Source organism: Phasianus colchicus, chromosome 9 (assembly GCF_987193195.1).
Source record: "Phasianus colchicus chromosome 9, bPhaCol1.hap1.1, whole genome shotgun sequence".
NCBI lineage: Eukaryota > Metazoa > Chordata > Aves > Galliformes > Phasianidae > Phasianus > Phasianus colchicus.
Genome location: NC_143444.1, coordinates 46,467 through 69,945, shown reverse-complemented (window position 1 = coordinate 69,945; position 23,479 = coordinate 46,467). Strand labels below are relative to the sequence as shown.

At 47.4% G+C, this 23,479-nt stretch overlaps 2 protein-coding genes across 7 annotated transcripts; both read left to right on the top strand.

Moving 5' to 3' along the window:
• Window positions 1-1,409: 1,409 nt before the first annotated feature.
• Window positions 1,410-18,574, top strand: LOC116238490 (coiled-coil domain-containing protein 138). Of its 6 annotated transcripts, none has more exons than XR_016469014.1 (16): window positions 1,410-1,498; window positions 3,416-3,483; window positions 3,930-4,031; window positions 4,265-5,123; window positions 5,862-6,325; window positions 7,289-7,461; window positions 7,934-7,993; window positions 8,219-8,317; window positions 9,034-9,093; window positions 9,306-9,404; window positions 9,751-9,825; window positions 9,905-10,015; window positions 10,772-10,912; window positions 11,722-11,838; window positions 15,560-15,631; window positions 16,378-18,574. XR_016469014.1 is itself a non-coding variant. In XM_090145791.1 (15 exons), exons 6-15 carry the CDS (start codon window positions 7,333-7,335, stop codon window positions 15,572-15,574), a joined length of 906 nt encoding a protein of 301 aa, XP_090001917.1. In that variant the 5' UTR covers window positions 1,410-1,498; window positions 3,416-3,483; window positions 3,930-4,031; window positions 4,265-5,123; window positions 5,862-6,325; window positions 7,289-7,332; the 3' UTR covers window positions 15,575-18,574. The 6 variants fall into 6 exon arrangements, 4 of the variants coding, with proteins under 4 accessions (XP_090001917.1, XP_090001915.1, XP_090001916.1 ...); XR_016469013.1 differs by having other exon boundaries at window positions 15,560-15,639; XM_090145791.1 differs by having other exon boundaries at window positions 15,560-18,574.
• Window positions 18,568-23,130, top strand: LOC149916693 (uncharacterized). The gene is made up of 3 exons (XM_090145788.1): window positions 18,568-20,853; window positions 21,409-21,831; window positions 22,065-23,130. Exons 1-3 carry the CDS (start codon window positions 20,517-20,519, stop codon window positions 22,424-22,426), a joined length of 1,122 nt encoding a protein of 373 aa, XP_090001914.1. The 5' UTR covers window positions 18,568-20,516; the 3' UTR covers window positions 22,427-23,130.
• Window positions 23,131-23,479: the final 349 nt, after the last annotated feature.

The window sequence follows — 23,479 nt, the reverse complement described above, 5'->3', positions numbered from 1 at the left end:
AGAGCAAGGTTTTTTTTCCCTTTCCCTTTCCCTTTCCCTTTCCCTTTCCCTTTCCCTTTCCCTTTCCCTTTCCCTTTCCCTTTCCCTTTCCCTTTCCCTTTCCTTTTCCCCTTCCCTTTCCCTTTCCTTTTCCCTTTCCCTTTTCTTTCTCATGTTGTGCAGACTTTCTCATTGAGTGTCTGAAATGTAAGGGAGATACTCCAATGTAGTTCACCTTACCTTTTTTGTAAATAGTCAATATGGAAAATCCCAAACTGCTGTTCTGAATGGCACCACCCCAAAATACATGATATGGGTTTTTTGTTTGTTTGTTTCTTTGTTGTTTGTTTGTTTGTGGAGATATTTCGTGTTGATGACTTTTATTGGTGGATAGGAGCCTTAGAGAACTCCAGGGTAAGGACTCGAGAACTTTGATCTCATTTGCAAATTCCCTTGCATCCCTCTGGGCATGCTTTTAAGATGTTGGTCTTCCTCCAGAGAGATTTTTATTATTTTTTCCCCTCACTCCCCTTCACTCTGTTCCCTCCCTGTCCCTCTTCCCTCCCCTTCCCCGTTTCCTTAACTTCCCTTGCCCGACCTTACCTTCACTTGCGTTTTATTTTTTACCTTTTTTTTGACTACTGACTGGGTCAACAGGAAGGACGTAGACACCAAGGAAAGCATAAGCTTATTTTATTGCCTATTTCAAAGCAATACGAAAAGAAAGCAGTGCCCTGTAGTGAAAAGATAAGCTTAGCAGGAAAGGAAATAAGCAGTGCAGTGGGTCTAATCGTTACCGCGTCATAATATAACGACATGTAGCGCAGTGATAGTGATTAAGAAAGATGCATCACCAGTTGCCCTGCTCCTTTATCATCATCCAGATTCACAGTTGCTGGGGAGCCCCGGTTGCAGGAAGGATCTGGAGAACCCGTCCCAGCAGTTGGGAACTCATACGGCGATGTGTCCACCCCGGAGGTGAGGTCTGCAGAGCCACTGCAAGCACGTCCAGCCTTGATGCCCTTGAATAATCTGGGGTAGGCAGCAGTCAGGTGGAACGTCCGGTTTCCTCTTTCTCGTTCTGGTTTTCACCCTGAAAACCCTGTCCGGGGTTCAAGGAGGAGCAGAAAGAGCTGTGCCATCTGTTTTGGTGTAGCACGGGCCTCTTTGGCAAGACTGAGCGCCCAGACCCCCGGCAACAGGCTTAGTCGGGTGACAGACATTGCAGCCGAGTTCCCTTGTGAGCAAGGCTCCCCACCTGACTGTGAGGTCACGCGGCGCAGTGCTCAGAACCCACGGAGCACTCGGCAGAGGTGTTTGGCCGAGTGCTGAGCAGGAACGTGCACGACGCGCGACTGCTGGCTTCCCGCCGCTTCCTCTTTCCCGTGGCGAGGCCAGCGCTCTACCGACGACAAGTGCTGGCCGGAGGGCCGGGTTCGGTGCCATGGCACGGCGCACGAAGCCCGAGGTGGAGCGGTACGTTGCCTTTGTGCGGTCCGCCGCCTCTTCTCCGAGAGAGGTGAGTGCTGTGGGCCTGGCCGGGACCGCCAGTGGAGCTCCTGCAGCCTCCCCCGGGTCACGATGGGGGCTGCTCCCTGCCCATCCCGCCCCCTCGCTCCTCCCGCGGGTGCCGGGCCTGAGGGGTGGCTGTGGCCTGGCCCGGTGCGTGGGAGGCCGGATGGCAGGGGGAGTGGAAGCTGAGGGAAGCGGCTGTGTGGGAGGGCACGGAGCTGACTTGCTGGGAAGATGGTTTGCCAGGGCTGTGCGCTCTTGAAACCGGTGAGCCCTCGGCAGATTTACGAGGAGCCCAGCACTGTGAGTCCGTACGGATCCCTCCGGTTTTGTGGAACTGAAGAGCCCAAATAGGGGACAGGTGTTCCTAACTTCTGGTTTTCTTTCACATGCTGCGTGGTTGATATTCCTGTCTGTGTGGCAGCGCTGTGGAAGGTCAGGAAAAAGAGAGGGAGAGCTGGGCCAGTAGAGTTTTGCTGCTGTCCCTGGCAGCCAGATGATTCCCTGCGATCTGGAAACGGTGCACAGATCGTAGAGAGCCAACCAGTGCAGTTAGTGGGAGCTATTTAATCCCCAAAGGTGCTGCCCTGCTGCTGTGAGTGGGTTTTATTGCAGAGGCAGCAGATTCGGCAGTGTGTTGCAGAGCGTGAATGCACGCGGGCTGCCGTTCTGCAGCAGGGTCTTAGTGCGAGGCAGCGTGCATCTTCATGTTGAGCTTTTCCAACAGCAACAAAGTTCTCCTGTGGCTTTGTTGAGCTGACTTGGGTGCTGTTTAGACTATGCAGTGTGGAGCGTACCGCTGCCAAATTCAGAGATGCTCTTTAACCGTTCTGAGATTCCTGTTGGGCTCAACAAAAACCATCGCCTCTCTTCTTGTTGTGCTCGAGGTCAAGTTCTGCGGTTTGGTTTCATCCTTGCAGTGATGCTTACAACTCATGTCTAGCACAGTCAGTGGTGGAAATAGTTACTGGTTATCTTGTGTTGATTTTGGAAGGGAGGGCCTTTCAAGGCTGCCAACATGTCTGATGAAGTTTCTTTTTAACCCTGTTTACAAGGAGATGTCAAGCATGGTCACGCATCAAGCATGATATGCTCTGGCGTATGTCAGAGTGTCCTTGTTTTACTTCAGAATACAGACTGAAGCTCAGGAGACTTGCGTGAATAACTTCCCCCCCCCCTCCCTATTTGGGGGTGGGAAGAGGGTTGGAGATGAAATTCAGGCGTATCTAGACTACAGAGACTTGTTTCACGTTACTTAGTTTACGTCTGACGTGAAGTTTTTGCTTGTGACTTACTAGTTCTCTAGCTCCTTCATGCAGGTAGAATCTGCTTTTTGGATGCAGTAGTCTATTTCTGATGTTTTCAGCCCCTTCACAACACACACTGCGTGAGTGAAAGGTGAAACGTAAGTCTCCAAAGGTATCTATGGAGGGGTAGAAGGAGGAAACAAAAGTGAAAGTACAAAAAGCAAAGCAGATGGCAGAGCCGGCAGGAGGGGAAGATGGCAGAAGCATGAGCAGGAGGAGCTGGGGTAACATCTTCACTCAGTTTGTAGGATTTGTTTTCTCCTGCAACACTGTTACGTTGCAACAGCAGCAATAACAAAAAGCTCAACTGTAGCGGACCCATTCTCCTAATTTCTTTGGTCAGAAGTGTTTGTGAAATGTACCAAGTATAAAGATCGGTCGCTTGCTTTGCTAGTCGCCTCAGTTTTCCTTCGGTAGCCTCTGCCCGTGATTGGAAACAAGATTCCTTTCTTAATCCCGTCTCTTTCAGAAACAGAGGCTTGAATACAAGAAGTAATGGTAATTAACTGTTAGCAGTGTTATGCGTTGCTAAGAAGAGTGCTCTCCCTGTTCGGTTACTTTAAAAGTAGTGTACGTCTGAAATGTGCCTGTCATGTTTGTTTTCTTTTTCCATTCAGAAATCATTGAAAGGATTCATCTGTGCTAAGCTGTATTTTGAAATAAAAGAATATGAACTTGCTAAAAGGTAATACGTGTTGATGTACGTGGTTGATCTGTTCTCGAAAGTGTAATAGAAAAGCTAGTTGAAGTAGAGAAATCAAGATCACGATCATGCCATTTCTGGATGGAAAGGATTGGGTGCCACCGAAATCCTTCTAAAAGAGCAACTGCATTAGTTATGTGGCACCAAAGAATTCATGGAGTTGAAGTGGCTTTTATTTCATCATATGATGCATCTCGTTCTGTGAGCTGCTGCTTTTTTAATGAACGTCAGTACTTGCTGGCAAATAAGTAGCTCTGGTACGTGTAAAAATAATGTTTCTCACATTAGGGTCTAGGTCAAGTATCTAGAAAGAAATGTAGCCCTGCTCTCCATTTGACAGATTAAATTCCCTTTAGCTTTAGCTACACGGTGTGGGGGGACTTGTATTATTGAGAGTATTGATCTTTCTGGGTTTTCTTGCTCTGTAGATATATATCTACTTATCTCAGTGTCCAAGAGAGAGATCCCAGAGCACACAGGTTTCTTGGACAAATCAGGACGAGACAGAAAAAGCTGTTGGGTGTTACAAGGTAAGTGCTCCAGTGACCCCCAGTCACGTCCAGCTTTCTTCCTTTGTAAATGGACTTTTAAAATGCATCTGTGCTGTGCATTCCTTAAGCTCAGAGAGAAAATGTGTTGTTTGTGGACAAATTAAATTGTATGATGTACATTTTTTATTGCCACATCTGTCTATGACGTACTTAAGAAAGGATTCTTTTTTTGGTAGAATTGGCATCAGTTTTTAATTTTTTTTTTTTTCCAGTTGATTTTTTCTTTTGTGTCCTGACTTGATCCTTGTGGTAGCTGCTGTGATAGTCTTACTGTTGCCCTTTGGACTAAGGGTCTGTGCCTGCAGTGGAATTGCCTCGCAGGGATGATGGTAATCTAGTTGCAACTGGAAGACTCGACCGAGGGTGTTTTTCAGTGGCACTGTTTGTTTGTTGCTGGTGGTGGTTTTGTTTCAGAGGTAGAGAGGTGCAGGGCAAATAAAGTGCTGATTAGGCAAGTGCATACATGTGAACGTCTCGATCAAAATTCCTTTGTTCAGGCTTTGGGCAGGGGGAGGGTGTGCTGGAAAGTCCTGTTGCCAACAGAGTGAAGCGCTCTTGCCCTTGATGATGTACTTCTTCTTTTTTTCCATAAGTCACCATATTGAGTTAGACGAGAAGTCATAGTCCAGCTGCCTACATACAGCAGTAAGCAGATGTAGAGGAAGAGGATCTGGTTTTGGCATTCTTCCTCAGTCTCTTCTGAATTCCAGCAGTTATCTGAGTGCTATAATCTAGCGGTGGCCTTTTCAGAGTGAATTCAGAAAGTATTTACTGAGAGTTGTAGTTGGAATATTTGGGTCCGTTGAATGGCCATCATTTTCTTTCCTATTTTCTTTTCCCATTTTCGTTCTATCCGGATTGCAAGATCAAGGTCCCAGTAACCTTTTTTGTCTTGCTTGTGCATGGGGAAAACTAGCGTTCTCTGGAGCTGAACCCAATATACAGAAAGATCTGGTGCTGAAGATTGCGGAGCTATTCTGCAATAAAGACATCAGTGATGGAAGAGCAAAATACTGGGTGGAGAAAGCTGCCAGGCTGCTCCCTGGGAATGCTGCTGCTCTCAGATTGAAGGTAAATTCCAGCTTCTCATCTCTGCTCTGTGCCTTGAAGAAACTTTCCGTATCTGACTGGGTGCTTCTGGCATGTCATCTAGTCATCTCTCAGCGTATTTCCTTGGCTAAATTAGTTTAGCATCAGGAATCTTAAATCTATTACATGTTAATTTCTTTGCTGTCTGATGTTTTGGTTTAGCTTGCATGAAAATTGCAGCTCTGGGCTTTCCCACGCGTTTGAAGATTGACGCGTTCAAAAATGTGGGGAAACTGTGTCAGCAATAGTATCCAAGAAGTTGAGTTTAGATAGGCAGTACTTGATGTGTCTATTGCGACTAAGCTGCTTTTTGTTTTTTTGAGTTTAAAAATGCAGAATGTAGGAAGTGCTGTCATTCTCAACGACTGTGTAAATGCTTTCAGTTATGCAGTGTCACTTTGGCACTTAGTTTTATGTAGCACAGCTGCAGGGACACGGAGGTTCTTAGAGGCTTCTGTTGGTTTTCTGTTGTCCTATTTGGAGCAGCTATTCTGTAACAAGGTGTGCTGTCTCTGTCTCAAACAGCCTGACAGTCTTAACTTAGCATCTACAAGAGGCACACTGAAGTTTTTTCCCCTGTTATCTCGTTTCTAAGATGTTGGAGTAATTCCAGCAAGTCTGTAGTCTGTGTAGTGGAGGTGAGCAAACTGTCAGGTAATGTGGATGTTGAAAAGACTGATGCAGGAAAAAAATTAATTATGTTGCCTTCATGTTTAATAGGAGAAGTTACAAGAATATAAAGTTGAAGATGGCTGGAATGAGCTCTTTTATGTGACTCAAGCTGAACTCTGTGCAAGACCTGATGACGTCTAACTTAACATCAGACTTGTTGCACTGTACCGCTCATGCAATAAATTGCAAGATGCTGTGCTCCGTGTTCAGGAGGCAGAGAAGAAAATACCTCTGGAGACAAGCTTGGAATGGTGCTCCTGTGTGGTAAAGACACTTGAGGTTTAAAAGCAAGAGCGTAGGGATCATTCCTTAGGTTTTCTTCAAATACCTATGGAATACCTTTATGTTCTCTTAATTGAAACACTGTCTTTAACAGAATGAAATTCAGGAAATTAAATGTAATAACTCCAGTGTGAGTGTGTCATCTCATCGATGGCCTGCTAAAAGCCGTGGAACAGATGGTTCTGATGGTTCTCAGCGAGCACAAAATCTTCAGGAAGCTCCCTTAACAGGTAAGTTGTTATTCCAGAGAAAGCAACTGCAAAGAACTGTGTTTTGTGCCAAAGCCCAAATCCAGCTCCATGGGAAACACGTGGCCCCCCATTAACTGAATGTGCTGCAAGTTTCAAAGCCAGCCGTAATACTGCACAAGAGAATTTTGGATCTGGCTTTGCTACAATGGAAGGTCAGTGGGACTGGAATGGTGAGAAACGAACCCACTGCCTCCTAGCGTGTTGCCTGCCAGAATCCAAGCAAAGCTAATACAAAAGCATCTCTTCAACAATTTTCCTTTAAACTTGAACAAGTAGATGCTCCAAAGACCACTCAGAATTACTTGAAAACTGCTTTTTCTATAGCTGTTCTGTATGCCTAGTCCAAAATAAAGCAAGTGATGAAAACTCTTGTTCCAGTAAGAATCCTAACTTGCAAAGTCAACCTAAAGTCAGCCTACTATCCGTCGTTCAGGTGGATTATTATATACCCTGTAAATATATTAATATATATGATATTTATATTATATATGTGTCTGTTACATTTCAAAGACTGAGCAGTATTCCGGTTGTCTCAGGAGCATGGAACTAAAAGATGACTTCTTGAACAGTGAAAGTTTCAGTAGCAGCTACCCTGGTAATAGGTTGAGATTAGTTAGTAAAAAGCACAGATTTCCCATGAGTAATTTGAAACAAGTCCTCTTTAGTTGCTGTTTATTACTGTCTTCTGGAATTTCAAACGCTTGAAGTTATTCAGTAGTCCAAGTTGATTTTTGTGTTGCTTTTTTTTGCGGGGAAACCAAGCCTTACAGATTTGCAGTTCCCATGCCACTCTTAAATAATGGTGCTATTTGAAAAGTTCTAGCCTTACTTTAAGATGTTCTGGATATCATTAGGAAAATTTACAATGTAGGTGCCAAAAATTGTCTCCATATTAAGCTACCTCATCATCTGTTTTCCACAAATTTTTGTTCTTTGCGGTAGGTGTCACAGGCGGGACTGAATTGGAAAGTGAAAGTGCTACTGCTATGGAACCTCAACCAACTCCTGGTGAGAAAAATACAGGACAACTTCTGCAGGATCTTTCTGCATCTCCCCGGGGCACTGGCAGCAGTGCTGAAGGCACTCAGACAGAAGTTAAAATTCAAAACATGAAAGTAAGAATGAAGTCTTTACAAAAGTTTTTGTCACTAAATGCAGAGAATTATTCTCAAACCTCTACTACATGACTATTTTCACTTTGTAACAAATAAAACATGCAGGGGGAAACACCATCTGACTCCTTTCACTGTGCCTCAGGTCTTTTCTAACACTGGAAGTGAGGCACAGATCTTAGGTTTCTCAGGGAGAGTAAGGAGTTACAGCTGTATCCAAACCTGGAAACAGCTTTGGCTAGTAAAATTCCTCCTACTGTGTAGGTAAGGATTAATAGATTTCAGGGAGAGATTTTAAAGAGAAACGGTTTATTTTATGGAATGATACTACTTCAAGGGAATAGCAGTCACTTTGGTCACCCATAGTGTAACACCATAAATGAAAGCAAAACCCCATCTGCAGGACAAAATTGGGATTAAGTGAAAATCAAACAGCTTTGGGAGCCATTTCAACTTTTTCCCTTGATTTTTCCAGCTCCTGGAAAGAGAAGCAGCTCTAAGGGAGCGAGAAGCCTGCCTGGATAAACTAAAAGAGGTGTGGTAGTTTAAGGATGCTTATTGCCTTACGTGCCATTTCACTTGGTGTTTGCTATCTGAAGCCATGATGAGCTTGACAGCCTTAATGCTTCTCTCTTTAAAGTACTTGAAACGTGGAAATGGAAATTCATTGGAAGTTATTTGAATACTGAAATGCCACTTAGCTTGTAGTTGTTTCTAGAATACTCCGGTTAATCATGTTTGAAATGTGATATTTCCACAGCAGAAGGATGCAGAAGTGCAAGCGCTAGAAACGTCACTGAGGGAGATCTCCAAATGTCGGGACGATCTCAGAGAAGCAAATGAATCCTTGAGAAAACAGGCAAGAGGAATTATTTCCTACCATCAGTAACTGTATCAGTCTGAGTAAACAGTGTTAATTGTCTGAATAGGATGTTTGCAAAATTGATGGTTTTCCAAGACAGGAATTGCATGAATGCATGAAATTACTTTCTGACCCTTTTTTGGGTGCATCTGCTCCCATGGTTACTCAGTAGCTTCAGTTGTTTTCAGGACTGCTGATGAAAGCAGTACTGTCTCTGTTCTTAATGTCAAGCTGAGGCAGCAGTTCACATTAACACAGAGTTAAAACTTTCCACTCACTCGACTGCTGAAGCTGACCTAAATGCTGACAGGGAAATGGATCTTTACCAGGGATTCTTCGCACTAACTGAAGAAACCAAATAGCAATCTAGAGTTCAGGGCATCAGACTCTGTTTCTCCTGGCAGGTATTTGCATTAACCAGTAGTTCTGGAAGTAAATGCTGACTTTTAAAGGTCTTTTGTTTCTACATGAACAGCCAGTTGGAGTTGCTTCCTGTGTTTCAGGATGCCAGGCAGTGCTGCCACAAGTCAAAGTCATTTGTGTTAGTGTGAGAGGGAGCTGAGCATAGATGGCCATTAGCACATTTCCAACTAGTCAGCTGTTGTGTAAAGTCATAAATAAAAACGAAACCCCATATGCAGGCAAAGTCAGGATGAAGTGAAAATGGAATAGGTTTTGGAGCTACTTCATCTTTTTTCCCTTGATTTTTCCAGCTCCAAGAACGAGAAGATGTTCTAAGGGAGCGAGAGGCCTGCCTGGATAAACTAAAAGAGGTGCGGTAATTTAAGGATGCTTATTGCCTTACGTGCCATTTCGCTTGGTGTTTGCTATCTGAAGCCACTATGTGTTTGCCAGCTTTTATGCTTCTCTCTTTAAAGTACTTGAGATGTGGAAATGGAAGTTTGTTGGATTGTTTTAATACTAAAATTGTAGTTGTTTCTAGAATACTCTGGTTAATCATGTTTGAAATGTGATATTTCCACAGCAGAAGGATGCAGGAGTGAAAACACTAGAAACGTCACTGAGGGAGATCTCCAAATGTCGGGACGACCTCAAAGAAGCAAATGAATCCTTGAGAAAACAGGCAAGAGGAATTATTTCCTACCATCAGTAACTTTCCAAGTTTGAGTTAGCGCCGCTACTTGTCTGAACAGGATGTTTTCAAAATTGATGATTTGGTTTGTCCGAGACAGGAATGGTGTGATTGCATAAAATTATTCTCACCCTCTCTGTTTCTGAATTCTTTAGGCATTTTTTTGAGTGTGTTCTTTTATGTTTCTTCTTTATGAAAAGAAGAGAAAGAATAGAACTGTTGTTTATTAAATCACTTTGCTGCTCAGGAGCTCTGTCAAAGGATTTCAGAGTGTTGTTTACAAAAAAAAAAAGTGTTTTCCATTCACTGATGTTTGAGTCTTTTTCAATTCTTTCAGTTAAATGATGAGATTGTTCAGAAGTACTTGAATGAACAAATAAGGACAGGAGAAGCTCATTTCAGCTGTCTGGAAGTAAGGTTTTTTCTTATCTGTGCATGCTTCCTTCGTAGGTAAGAAGTAAAATAGAATTCATGGTTCTTTTTTGTTGTAGTGGAAACATCAGTTTATAATGGCAGAGATGTATAAGGATACCCGTGAAGTGGCACAACAGACGACACCTTTTGTGCAGGAAGAAGTGAGGGCAGCATCAAAAGGGGATAAGGTAAGAACTGGGAAGGTGAAAAATTCACTCAAAAGCCTTTTGGCATTGGAACATGCTCTGTATACCTGTTGAAATACGAAAACGTAGCTGCTACTTTTTTACATTCTAATAGGTATTAGGTTACAGAAAGAATAGAGTCTATTTGGGGGAAGCAGGCAGTAAATGGAAAGAGTAAAGCTTGCTGCTAAAATTGTCTTCTGAATTTTATGTTGTGTATGTATCTACTTTTTATTTGTTTGCTGTGTTTTCCTCTCACCTTCTCTCTCATCTGTCAAAATTAGATTCTGCTCATCCTCCTCCTTTGTGGTCATCCAAGCTGCGGTCTAGTTTGCTTACAAGAGAAGATCTCTACTAACTAAACAAGTTCACATGAGAACTCCCTGCTGGCCCTTGACACAAAGACAAGTCCGTGCAGGTGATGGCGTGGTCACCTGTACCAAGTGGGAGCTGTCTGCAGACTCCTTTTTAACAAGGAGCTGCCCGTATTTCTCCCGCAGCCAGCGGGGACTTCTCAAGCCCTAGATACAAGGCCCAACAGAGCAGGCACGGCCTGTTCCAGATTACTGCTTCCTCAGAGATAATGTCTTCCACGGGCTGCCGGTAACTTCTGTCCTGAGCTTTGTCTCCTTTTCCGTTAAATGATGCATAATTTGTCAGAACTAACGTGCTCTGGCAGGCATGTCCGTCTGCTACTGTTTGGTTTAGAAGGTCGTCAAGTTGAAAGCTGAAATAGCTGATGATGTGAATGTGTTACAGCTACCACCGAACTCTGAAGTTTATGGGCTCCTGACTGTTCTTATGGATTGGATCTCAGATGAGCACCTTAGCAAACTCCAGAGACAAGAAAGAAAGGACGGTCAGAAACCTCAGTCTAGCGAAAGAACCTACATCCAGGAGGTAAAGGGACTTGAGTTTGCTCTGGTTCATGTGTTTTCAGAGTCACGTATATATCGACTGATTTTATTGTGAGAGTAGAAAAGGTCAGCCTGTTTTGTATAGACCTCGGATAGAGTAACAAAAGCAGAACGACAGTTACTAAGTCAGTATGAATCCTAGCAGTCAGATGGAATGGCTGAGTTGTCACTTATAAAACAGAGCCATCATTTTGAGGGAAAAGAGTTGTGTTCAGTCTCAACTTGCCTTTTATTACCAGTGGCTGGCTTTTGCCAGCTGGTGATTTATCTTGTATTTTGTGTGTAACACTGTACAGAATTCATGTTTTCCTACAGAGATGCTCGCACCTAGTTCAAAATATTTTAATGTCTACATTGGATGTCAGAGTTTCAGTTAATGACTGATAACAGATGATGCTATGCTCTACTGAAAGCCCTTCCTTCCATCTCTCTGGGGATAACAAGGCTTGGAAATCAATGTGGTATTCTGGAGTTCTGCTTTTACTGCTTTCCTTTGTTCTGTGAAGGGTTTGTAGCACTGGTATTGGCCTTGATAGTTGAGCTCACACGCCATATCTCTGCTTTGCATGCAAACCTGTGTAATTTAAAATCTGTCTAAGGAGGGAATTCTTTACCTCTACAGGCCGTGACCAGTGAGTGCTTGCACGTGCAATCTGACAAACTCCGGGAGTAATTTGAGGTTTTGGTTTGGTTTGCTGGGGTTTGGTTTTTGGAGGCTTGCTGTCACTTGTAGCCTGCTCACACGCTAAGCTGACATTCTGCATGTAAGTTTGCCTTTGTGTGTTTTTACAGCTGCTGCCTATGGCTGCGGAGCAGCTGCAGTGGATGCCGTTTGTGAATCCTAAACTACACATGCCCCTGATTAGGCTGATATACTGGTGTGTAAGACAGCTAGAGAATGATATTAAGGTAAATTCTCTGCAGTTATTCGGGTATTTTTAATACACATAGAAAGTGGATATTTTCAGGGTGTATGTATGACAGAAACCTGGCTGTCTTTGCTAAACATCAATTTGTAACAGAGAAATGGAAAAGTTGGGCAAAAAAACCCACTTCTCATAAACTGAACTTTCTGAGATCATTTTATTGATTTTTGCACTGTGTATCAAAACATATTTTTACATACATATTTTACATACATACAGGCGATTGCTGTTGCAATAGTGTCCAAGCATCTCAGGAAATACATTTTTATAAATGTGCTTAGCAGACTTGGGCGTTAGGAAAGGAAATACATTTTTGTTTACTTTCTGTGCGAGATTGACTGAAATTGATGACAAAATGCGGCAAAGCAGCATGGGGACTTTGGCTTTGTTCTCTGCTGAATGTCCCTCTGAACTCCCTGTTGTTTCTCTTGACAAGGAGAAGCTGTTTTAAATGATCACACTGGAAAGTTTGATTCTGAAATAATATTTCTGCACAGATTACGATGACAATTTGAATTACTGTGCCTTACCCGAACGGAGTTCTTAACGTTCACGTTTAGATCTGTGAATGCTTTTGCAGCTCATGACTTCAGGAACCTGCACAGGACAGCACAGGTAGCACTGATTGAACCGGGGTTTCCTCTGCAACCAGAGGCAGCTCAAATAACATCAGCATATCATGGGCCCTCTCTCCTCGGTCTCTTTGTGCAGTTGGTGTTGATAAGGCCCTGTGCTAATGGCGTTCTGTTGCTTTTGTAACGCAAGCAGGTTCTGTTGTGATACACGATCGAACCATTTGCTATTTCACACGTAATCCCTAGGGGAACAGAGTAGATGGGAGCTTCATGTGTTTTCATATTTACACTCAACGTGCACACTGTTTGATACAGGACACAACAGTGGCAGAAATGATGTCGGGACTTGCTGAAGATATTTGAAGATATATGTGAGCCCCCACGTCCTTTTGGCAGCTGGGCCGGCAGGGAGCTGTGCTGGTGTTTAGCTGTGAGGTTTGCAGGAAGAGGCTGTAGGAGTGGGAAAGGCTGCAGTCACCTGGCCAGGTGCATCCAGTGCAGCTGGAGCTGGTCCATGGGGCTGGTCACGACCGACTCAGCGTTGGAACGTGATCATGATGCCAGTGCCACCCCAGTTGTCGGAATGGAGCAAGGAGAAACCCGTCTGGGTGATGATACGGGAGAGCTGTGGTTGGTGGCCAAGAGGAGCTCGCTCCCTCCTGCATGGGTTTGTGACCCAGCGAACTTGAGGTGCAATCAATTTGTTCAAATCAAAAATTGGGCGCAAGTGCAGTCAGTTTGCAACTGAACATGAAGTGAACATGTATTCAGAGAAACCATTCACAGCATAATTCCACACCCAGATCACACATGCGAAAGTGATAGGTATACAGGAGACTGGAGAATTAAATGGGAAAAGGGGGGAAAAGCTTACTTTGGTGAACTGGTAACTTAACTTGGTTGCATTTTGGAATATGCATCCTTGGGGTTTGCACTTTTCCATTGCCAGCCCTAGGAATGCAGTACAGGATGGAACCAGCTGAGAGCGATCTGTGCTGCAAAGCCTCCCTTTGGGCTCCAGCAGGAAGTCAGGTCTCTCTGGGCTCTGCAAGTACTGTCTGTACATTATGCCATTGCCTAGAAGTTCCATACCATAGGTGAAATGAGCAACAGCCAAGCAAGCATACTTGCTCCAGTTCTAGAATAAGCTACAGTGTATGGTGGTTGCCAGAGTAAGAACAAAGGAGTTGCTTAATGCACAAAGAGTAGCTTTTCAGAGTGACATCTCCACATGCATTTGCAAGAAAACAGGGCCTTCAGGGATGCGACGAGGAAGGCTAAAGCCCGCCTGGAACTGAACCTGGCAAAGGTGATAAAGGATAATAAGAAAGGCTTTTTTTAAGTACGTTAACAGTAAAAGGAAGACTAGGGAGAATGTGGCTCCCCTGATTAGTGATGGGGGTGTTCTGGTAACGGGGGATGCTGAGAAGGCGGAGGTACTGAATGCCTTCTTTGCTTCTGTCTTCAGTGAAAAAGCTCCCCCTCGGGAATCCGAGACCCTGGAGGTTAGTGAAAGGGTCTGGGTAATGGAAGACTTCCCTTTAGTCAGGGAAGAGGTGGTCCGAGAGCGCCTGGGCAACACCAATGTTCACAAATCCATGGGACCCGATGGGATGCATCCACGGGTGCTGAGGGAGCTGGCAGAGGTGATTGCTGAACCGCTCTCTGTCATCTTTGAGAGGAGAACGGGGGAGGTGCCTGAGGACGGGAGGATAGCCAACGTCACTCCGGTCTTCAAAAAGGGCAAGAAGGAAGATCCAGGCAATTATAGGCCAGTCAGCCTCACCTCTGTCCCTGGAAAGGTGATGGAGCAGCTTGTGCTGGATGCCATTCCAGACAACTGGAAGAAAAGGAGGTTATCAGGAGTAGTCAGCATGGGTTCACCAGGGCAAGGTCGTGCTTGACCAACCTGGTAGCCTTCTATGATGTTGTCTCTGGCTGGGTGGATGGGGGAGAGCAGTGGATGTGGTCTACCTTGATTTCAGCAAGGCATTTGATACTGTCTCCCATGACATCCTTATAACAAAGCTGAGGAAGTGTGGATAGATGAGTGGACAGTGAGGTGGGTTGAGAACTGGCTGACTGGCAGAGCGCAGAGGGTTGTCGTTGGCGATGCAGAGTCTGGTTGGAGACCTGTAACCAGCGGTGTTCCCCAGGGGTCGGTGCTGGGTCCGGTCCTGTTCAACATCTTCTCAATGACCTTGATGAGGGGGTAGTGGCCACCCTCAGCAAGTTTGCTGATGATACGGAGTTGGGAGGATTGGCTGACACGCCTGAAGGCTGTGCTGCCATTCAGCGAGAACTGGACAGGCTGGAGAGCTAGGCAGAAAGAAACCGGATGAGGTTTAACAAAAGCAAGTGTAGAGTCTTGCATCTAGGGAGGAATAATTGCATGCACCGGTACAGGATGGGGGATGAGCTGCTGGAGAGGAGCTCTGCGGAGAGGGACCTGGGTGTCCTGGTGGACGACAGGTTGGCCATGAGCCAGCAGTGTGCCCTTGTGGCCAAAAAGGCCAATGGCATTCTGGGGTGCATTAAAAAGAGCGTGGCCAGCAGGTCGAGGGAGGTGATCCTCCCCCTCTACTCTGCCCTGGTAAGGCCTCATCTGGAGTACTGTGTCCAGTTCTGGGCTCCCCAGTACAAAAAAGACAGGGATCTCTTGGAAAGAGTCCAGCGGAGGGCCACAAAGATGGTGAAGGGCCTGGAGCGTCTCTCCTATGAGGAAAGGCTGAGTGAGCTGGGCCTGTTTAGCCTTGAGAAGAGAAGACTGAGAGAGGACCTGATCCAGGTCTATAAATATCTAAGGTGTGGGGGGCAGAGTGGCGAGGCCAGACTCTTTTCAGCAGTGTGCGGAGACAGGACAAGGGGAAATGGCCAGAAGCTGGAGCATAGGAAGTTCCGCACCAATGTGCGCAAGAACTTCTTTAGGTGAGGTGACGGAGCACTGGAACAGGCTGCCCAGGGAGGTTGTGGAGTCTCCTCCTCTGGAGATATTCAAGACCCGCCTGGACGCCTACTTGTGCAACCTGGTGTAGGGAACCTGCTTTGGCAGGGGGGTTGGACTCGATGATCTCTAGAGGTCCCTTCCAACCCCTATGATTCTGTGATTCTGTGATTCTGTATTTGCAGGGGTCTGATAACTAATGGGAAAGTGTATCACAGCCCAATGGAGGCAGCAGTGTATACGTATCCTTCCAGGAGGTGTGTATGTAAGTATGGAAAAGTGACCCCTCAAAAGGAGGGTTTGAAACTGGGGAACTGAAACTCTTCAAGAGCTGATGCAAATGAGGCAGTCCTCTTCAGGCTTCTCTGCTGGAGACTTCATGTGAGATCCCTTGTCCCAGGGTCCCAAAGAACTAACAACAAGCGAAGGCACTGAAATCACTACAGCGGGTGAGGGCAAACAAGTCAGAGGGCCATCTGAATATCAGCGCTTCTGAGCTGTTTTCAGAGCACTGGTTTTTAGTTCAACGTTACGTGCTGCAATTCCCACCCCACTTTAAGCCCCCATCGATCTCTCCTGACTCAGCTTTCTCTACCCCTGTGGTCCTACCTGTGGTGTCAGTAAGGCTTCTCCAGCAGAAATATAGAATGACATGAGAATGTATTGCTTTACTACTGTGTGGAAGGAAAATTGATTGCTCTTCCACTGCTAATTAGCTATGGCTATGTGGAAAGCGGCCCTTTCCTGCAGTAGTGAAATAGAGATGCAGTTGAGTTTGATAGAGAGGGGGAGAGACTTATGAGCAAAAACATAGACATAAAACACAGGCAAAAGTGCAGAAATTACAGCTGTTAATGGCCATGTACAAAATGATTGAAGAACCTGTTGCTTACCCAGCCCATTGAGTCTTGCAGTAATTGTTCTCTAATTGACATCAATGACAAAATCATCACTGTTTTCCCAGGGACTGGACATGAGCACAAACACTTTCTATTTGCCACAGGTTTGAATTGAATCTTAAACATCTCTCAAAAAGGAGAAGATTGGAATCCTGGGGATCCCTGGGGATCCTGTTTACACCAGAACAATCAGAATTGCGCAGAGCAATGCTGATTTCCATCTTCTACCCTATGCAGAGAGCTTACTAGCTTGTGTTTCTTCTATGCTTTGGTGGTCTCCAGACTGGGAGATGTTTCTATGAACAACGTCTTTATGCAGTGATGGGGTGGCCGAGGGCTCTCAGTCAATTTGATCCAGTCCAAGTTAATCTGCCTGTAAGGAAAAGCTTATGTCAAGCAAGCAATCTGCGGATTAACTCTGCATTGCCTGCACAATTAACATGCACAGCTGATGGTTCATTCATAAGATTTCAGAGGCTTGAGTGCTTTGTTTTAAAAAATCTGTCGTGGCCACAGCTTTCTTTCAGTGCTGCTTTGTTCAGATTTTGTGTTTTTGTCACTGGTGGGATTTGCGGCCGCAACAACGCAGTGGCAAGGTGCTGGCAAGCATTCCCAGCACAGTGTGAAAACAAACTCCCTGTGGATTGTTGAAGTCCTGCAGCATTTGTCTTCTGGCCCTTTTTTCTCTCTCGGTGAGCTGACTTGACTTTTTAAGGAGAATAGATTTCACCAAGGCAAATTGATATTTTGTCCTGCAATCTAAAGCTGATTTATGATGGGTCACTTTATTTCCATACAACTTCCGTACAACAAGCAAGTCAAAATGTCAATTCATATTGCCATTCCTTCAAACCTGAACTACTGGGGACCCTTTGAGCCGCTGTTAAAGCCACAGAGCAAAAGCCATCCGGGTGCAATCCCCAGCTGCCCGCTGCAAGAGCAGGAGGACGGGCTCCCAGCACATCCATACTGTGTGCTTCTGGGGGTGCTCCTCTATGGAGAGACTTCTTTGTTCTGTCCAAAGCTTCTTAATCAAAAGACCTCTGCTAAGTGTCAGCAATGGATGCAGTATTTCCTCCTCTTAGAGATTTGATGTAGGGCCAGAAGCTGCCACTGAGCTGCTCTTAATTTCTGAGCTGTTGAGAGTAAGCCATGTGTGCCGTGGCCCCTCCTGGCAGGACGTGACTCCAAGCTGAGGACCTCACAGCTGGACTCCATCAGCACTTCCTCACTGAGCTACCCCAAGCGCCACGTAAGAGGCAGCTGTCTCTTCTGGCCTGCATTGCATTATACATTGCATTGTATTCAAAAAATAAAGAAAGGAAAAAGCAGTGCAAGAAGAGAGCATTCACCTCTCACGTGGCTGGATTCCAGCGGAAAAAAAGGGAAAATTCAGGAGCAGCTTTCCCTGGCTGCCTGCAGACAAGAAGTCCTGCTGGCCTGCTCCTGGGCTGCCAGCAGAAGCTCTGCCATGGACTTGGCAGCACTGTGCCCAAATGCTGCCCGCTTTGTGCTGCACTTCCCGCTGGGCTGGGAACACAGGCTGGAGGAGCTCTGCATGGCAAAGCAGCTGAGTGTGAGCCGCCTGCTGAGCACCTCGAGGCTGCCTTTGGTCCTCGATGGAGGTTGCCTTAGCATAAGCCTTAGCATAAGGCAATCTGGCTTTCACTGCCTCTGGCTCTGATGCCTCTGAGTTTGCCACCTTTATGAGGATGAGCGACGACAATGCCAACGCTGAACTTCAGGACTTTTTCAATGCTATGTAAAATGAAGACTTAGTAGAACAGCTTAGCAACAGCCCAAAAGGATGGAGGTGGTCAAGTAAGCATTTCCTTCCTGCACATAAATTCAGCTTTGCTCTAAGCAAATTCCTTGGTCGCCTTGAAGCAGCCCAATATCTCATCCTGGACACCTTGATGACCAAACTTGAAATAATGGTGATTTTGGCAGCTGCTTTTTGACACTGAGGATTCATCTGGAGATACGCTGAGCCAATGCACCTATTGAGGTCCAGAGGTGCACTCTTTGTCCTCTAGCACAACGGGAAACTCTCCTCTATGACACTGCTACAGACGAATGATTGGGCAAGTGGTGCTATCCACCACGTTGTGCCATAGGGGTGATGTGCACCAATAATGCTGTGTTGTTAATTTTCTCCACAGTGCCGTAAGTAGAGCTTGCCTCGTCTGTAGAAATGAGGCAGGTGAACTGGAGTGTCTATTATTTGTAGACACATTCTGTGCTGTATAAATGAATTTTTCATAGGAAAACTTTGTACAAAAAAAAAAAAAAAAAAAAAAGGCATTGGAGACTGCTTCATAAATAATAGTAACTGGGAACTTCAAATATAATTTGGGGAATGGGTGAATATCCTTTCAGTCCTTTCCCCTTAAAGCTATCCAGACGGAACCCTGCATGCACTGAAAACAATGGTGCTTTGACCCTGGGGAGAAATCTCAGCTGTTATGGACAGCAGCAGGATTGTAAAACACTGAACCACAGCTTGTGTTGACTTCAGTTGTCTTGCAAAATTCAGCTGCCTTTGATCAAATACGATGTGCTGGTATGTTGATGTGTTTGGGATGCATCTCTTGAAAAGTGACATATTGAGACTAGACTGAAGTACAGTCCAACTTGTGAGGGAGAAGGAACACTTCTGTGTCAAGCAGGTGACCTCTGTATTGTCTTTGCTGCACTCTATTCAATGCCAGTTGGGAAGAGGCTCGGGGAAGACATGAAATATGGCAGGAAGTGCTTGAGCAGCAAGGAGCCCGCAGGCATGAGAGGAGCACAGAGACCCACCATCAAGATAACAAACACGGAAGGGTTGAGGAGGGAGAGAAGGATAAGTGAGAGGTCTGGCTGAGCAGACATTGTGTGTGGATGCTGCATTAGACTCTGGTGCAAAGAAACACCTACACACCTGCCTTTCTGTACTAAGACAAGGAAAAATATTGCTGCATCTTATATGGAGGTGAGGAGCAGGGAGACCCAGGAGAGAGCTGTGGGATGTGGGTGAGGCCCTTGGAAAGGCAGGGTGCCCGAGGGGTCAGTAAATGCAGGGGCACTAAAGGTGCCTAAATTGGAGAGGACCTCACAGCCCCACGCCGGGTCTTCTTAAGGTGAGAGCACTTCAATGTTTTTGTTATGAGTGAGACACAAACCGCACTGAAAATCAAGCATGGCCTAAAAGGCTTTCCTGAGCTGAGCCCTTAGTTCCAGAAAATACGGTTATGAATTTATTCGGTTATGAATTTATACGGTTATTGTATTTTCTACCTATTATTTTTGAAATTTCACGTGTATAGCCTAATTTTTAAAACAGCCTAAGAGGCTGGACTCATTCAGGTTCCCATAACACACTTCATGTTCTAGGGGAATTTTTCTTCCCCCCCCCCAAGCAATAACTGCTTATTTAATACTGCGGCCTTTAATACAGTTATTTAATAACTGCTTAAAATTAGGCTATACACGTGAAATTTCAAAAATAATAGGTAGAAAATACAATACTGTCTAAAGGCAGCATCCTGCATGAGTGCTCACCGACAAAGCACTGGGGCAGGAGCGAGGGAAAGCCGTGCTTTGTCCCTCAACAGCTGCCTGACACAGAGGCAATTAGCTGGGCACTAATTGGGTTAGTGCTCAAGCGTGTTCTGTGGGCATGAAGGAGCGAGGTGCCCGCCTGCCCCCAGAGCTGAGAACAGCGTGGGCAGCAGTGAGCTCTGCCCTCCCACCACACCTTTGTGCACGTGCTGAAGTTTCCCCATCCCGTTCTTTGCCTACCACCCTGCTGCTTTTCTGGGGAATAGAGAAGCTGGCTGCTCTCAGAGAAATACGGGGCTGGACAGGCACATGTATTGAAATGTATTGCCCAATTAGTGCTTCTGTTTTTATTAATTCGTCTTGGAAATCGTTTATAATTCATAATCGTTTCTAATTCATCTTCTCAGGGGAAATAAGACTTCGGGAAAAAATTGAATCCCACAAACAATTAGTAAAAGCGACAGCTGTGCCATAAGGGGGATGTATTTAGGGAGAGAGGCGGGGGGAGAGAGATGTTCCAGGCAGGAACGTGCGAGTCTGGGGGACGGCAAGGTCCTAAAAGCGCAGGAGCGGTGCTCGACACGCACCCACCAGCCGCCGGCTGTCACCGTTGCTCAGTGTCACATCGCACCGCGAGCGCTGGGGGGCCGGGAGGGCAGCGGTGCCGGGCGGATCCCCGCAGCGCTCCGCTCCCAGCGAGATGCGCTGCGCGGGCCCTCCCGCCGCGCCGGGCTCTCAGCGCGCCGCAGCCCCGCGGCGCTCCGCCGCTTTCCGCTCTGACTTCGGGGCCTCGCACCGCGTGAGGCGACGTCGGTGCCTTTGCGCCGCCCTCACCCCCAGGAGGCGCCCCTCCAGCACTCGGAGGCGTCCGTGCGGGGAAAGTTTGCTCTCGGCACGCAGCCACGCGCGCCCCACACACCCGCCCCCGACGAGCCGCTTCCTGCCAGCACGGCGGACGCACGCGCGGTCCCACGCGGACTTTCCGAAGCCGGCGCGGCCCCTTCTGCTGTGCTTTTTCCCTCCCCCTCTCAGCAGAGGTAGGACGGGGGGTTGGGCCCACCTCCCGCCGCTCCTCCGGCCGACGCCGCTGGAGCTCGGCGCTCCGCTCCGCTCCCTGCGGCCGCCCCATTGGGCCGCGCGGCGGCAGCGCGATGCGGCGGGTGGGTGCGCGGCTGGGCGGGCCGGGAAGTTGGAGCGGGAGCCCCGGTGGCGCGAGGGGAGGGCGGCTCCGGAGCTGCGGGGAGCCGCGAGGAAGTTGCGGGGTGCCGCGGTGCGGAGATTTGGCGGCGTTCGGGAGAGCGACGGCGCGCCGTGCCCGTCGCCGGGCGCCTCTCGGGGCTTTACGTAACGGCGGCGGAGCCGGGAGCGGCGGAGCGGCTCAGCCCGTCCCGCGCTGCGCGCCGCGCTTCTTCCCGTCCCCGGCAGCGGCAGACGAAGAGCCGCTCCGCTCCGCCGTCCCCCCGGGTTCCCTTCCCCACTGCGCCGAGCGGGGCAGCCCCGGCGGGAGGGGTGCTGCGCGCCCCTGCCCCGGTCGCCCCTTTCCCCATCGCTCCCTGCGTTCTCCCCTTTCTCCCGCTTCTCTCCTTTCCCAGGGCTTTCGCATCCCGCAGCCGATCCGCTCTTCGCGTATGTTGGCAGTGTGCCGTTTTGTTTCTCCCCTCTCCTCGTAGCGAGGATCCCGCTCCGCACGACGTGTGCGGGGTTGACTTTGTGCCCCCGCTCGTCTTCGGTCGGTGCCGGGGATGGCAGCGCTCCCCCCCGCCGCGCCCCGCTTGCACTTCTCCGGCCCGTCCGCCGCGATGTCTGCCCACTGTGTAATATTAGGCTGAGCTCTGGGAGCCTCCGCGAAGGCACGGAAAGCGCGGAGCTGCAGCCCCGGTCCTCGCTGCCGCCGCGCTGCTCTCTCCCTGCGAGGGGCCGTGTCCGACGCTGGGCTCCGGCTGTCCCTGGGTGTCCCGGGAGAGCGGCCCCGGCACCGACGCTCCCGTCCTGGTCCCAGCCTCCGGAGGTGCCCGGTGAGTGCTGTGATTCGTTTTCTTTTTATAAAGGGATGGGTGGATGCATGTATGGATGCTGGCGCTGGGAGCTCCGCTGGTCCTCAACGCGAAACAGTAATAAGGATGTGAAATAATACCTATGATTTAGCAGCTGGCCCAGGGCAAAAGCCCTTGCCCTGTCCCCCAGCGGGATCAAAGCTCTCCTGTGGCTTTGGAGGGATATTGGAATTGCTCTTTTTGGAGTTAAACAGATTGGACTCGCTGCGGTTTGCTTCAGTCGCACGAAGGAAGCACACCCACCGGGCAGGGAGCAGGGAGCAGGGAGCAGGGAGCAGGTGGCGGCCCAGCTTCGAGACACCGTGGCCGTGCCGTGGCAGCAGCTGTAGGTGGCAGCAGCTCTCGGAGCCGTGGTTACTCGGCTCACTGCAGGGGTGCGGGGCTGCAGCTCCTCGGAGCTGGGCGGTGTCTCTGGGCACCGGGCACATGCCGAGCTCCTGAAGCCTCGGAGCAGCTGCGGGGTTTGAAGACTTGTCCTGCTGCAGGAACAGGGTACAGAGCTGGGGTAGCTGTGTGTTTGTGGGTGTGTAGGAATGGAATGTTGTTTCTGCATTAGATGTGAAAAAGGGGGAATTGATCTGAAGAAGTAGAGCACAATGTATTTGTATTTTGCAACTTGTCCTTAGAAATAGCTGATGTAAAAAAGTAGAAATACCGTATTGTTAGTAACATGCTTTGGAAATATAATTGCTGAATTGTGTGATTAATTTTTGCTTGCAAAACTGCAATAGTTTTTAAATGTTCCAAATAGTATAGATATAGTATTATGGACTAGAAAGCATATTGTAGGGCTGTTCTGTTTGGATAAGAGACCCTCAGCAAAAGAAAAACAAACTTAACAAACATCAAAGCAGGCAGGGCCTCCACACAAGACTGGCTTGCCTTGCTCTATGGGTAGGTTGGGATGCAACAGGCAGGCATCAAGATACTCCCCCCTGTCCTCCTTCCAAGCTTATCTCTATGCAAGGACGAGCAGATGTGCAGAAACAGTGACCAAGTGTTGAGTGAGCAAGTGTGAGAAGTTAACTAATTAGCGATATATGCTTAGCTAGCAGCAATTTATGTTTATCCAGTATCCATATGTTTAGTTGAGCATTAGGAAAATTGTGAACCTGAAGTACTCAGCCAATGAGGAACCAGGGGAGAAAGAGATAAGCATTGAATAATAGGGCATAAAGGATGTAACGCTGTTTTTCTGGGCACTCTCCTGCTTGCAAGAAGCCCGCCATTGCAATTGCAAATAAAATCTGCTTTATCAGAGATACTGTCCTGATAAATTATTCGTATATTTCCAACAAGGGCAAGGAGAGGGATAGCCTTGGGGTGGTTGGTGGCAGAAGGATGTGCGAAGGGCCAAGTTAATTGAAAAGCTGGCTCAATAGGGTTGTCCTGACCTGGAGACATGCAGAGGTGAGCAGTGTTTAGTCCTGGAGTCTCTTCTATTGGGTGCTGGAGCACACAGAGGTAGAGGTCAGCATGCAAGGCATTCTGAGGGCTGGGGACTGAGGGGCAAGATCCACAGTGTGTCTGAAGATGCATTTTGGTGTCACAGACGGTGGTGACTGCACAGCTCTGGGGTTAGGAGAGGAAGAGCGGTTGCAATCCAGGG

Coding starts and splice junctions, on each gene's coding strand:
- LOC116238490 (XM_090145789.1), top strand. CDS start 7,333: ATGGAACCTCAACCAACTCCTGGTGAGAAAAATACAGGACAACTTCTG. Junction 7,462..7,933: donor TTAAAATTCAAAACATGAAA/GTAAGAATGAAG, acceptor TGATTTTTCCAG/CTCCTGGAAAGAGAAGCAGC. Junction 9,826..9,904: donor CTCATTTCAGCTGTCTGGAA/GTAAGGTTTTTT, acceptor TTTTTGTTGTAG/TGGAAACATCAGTTTATAAT.
- LOC149916693 (XM_090145788.1), top strand. CDS start 20,517: ATGCGCTGCGCGGGCCCTCCCGCCGCGCCGGGCTCTCAGCGCGCCGCA. Junction 20,854..21,408: donor CCCTCCCCCTCTCAGCAGAG/GTAGGACGGGGG, acceptor CTCCTTTCCCAG/GGCTTTCGCATCCCGCAGCC. Junction 21,832..22,064: donor CCAGCCTCCGGAGGTGCCCG/GTGAGTGCTGTG, acceptor GGAGTTAAACAG/ATTGGACTCGCTGCGGTTTG.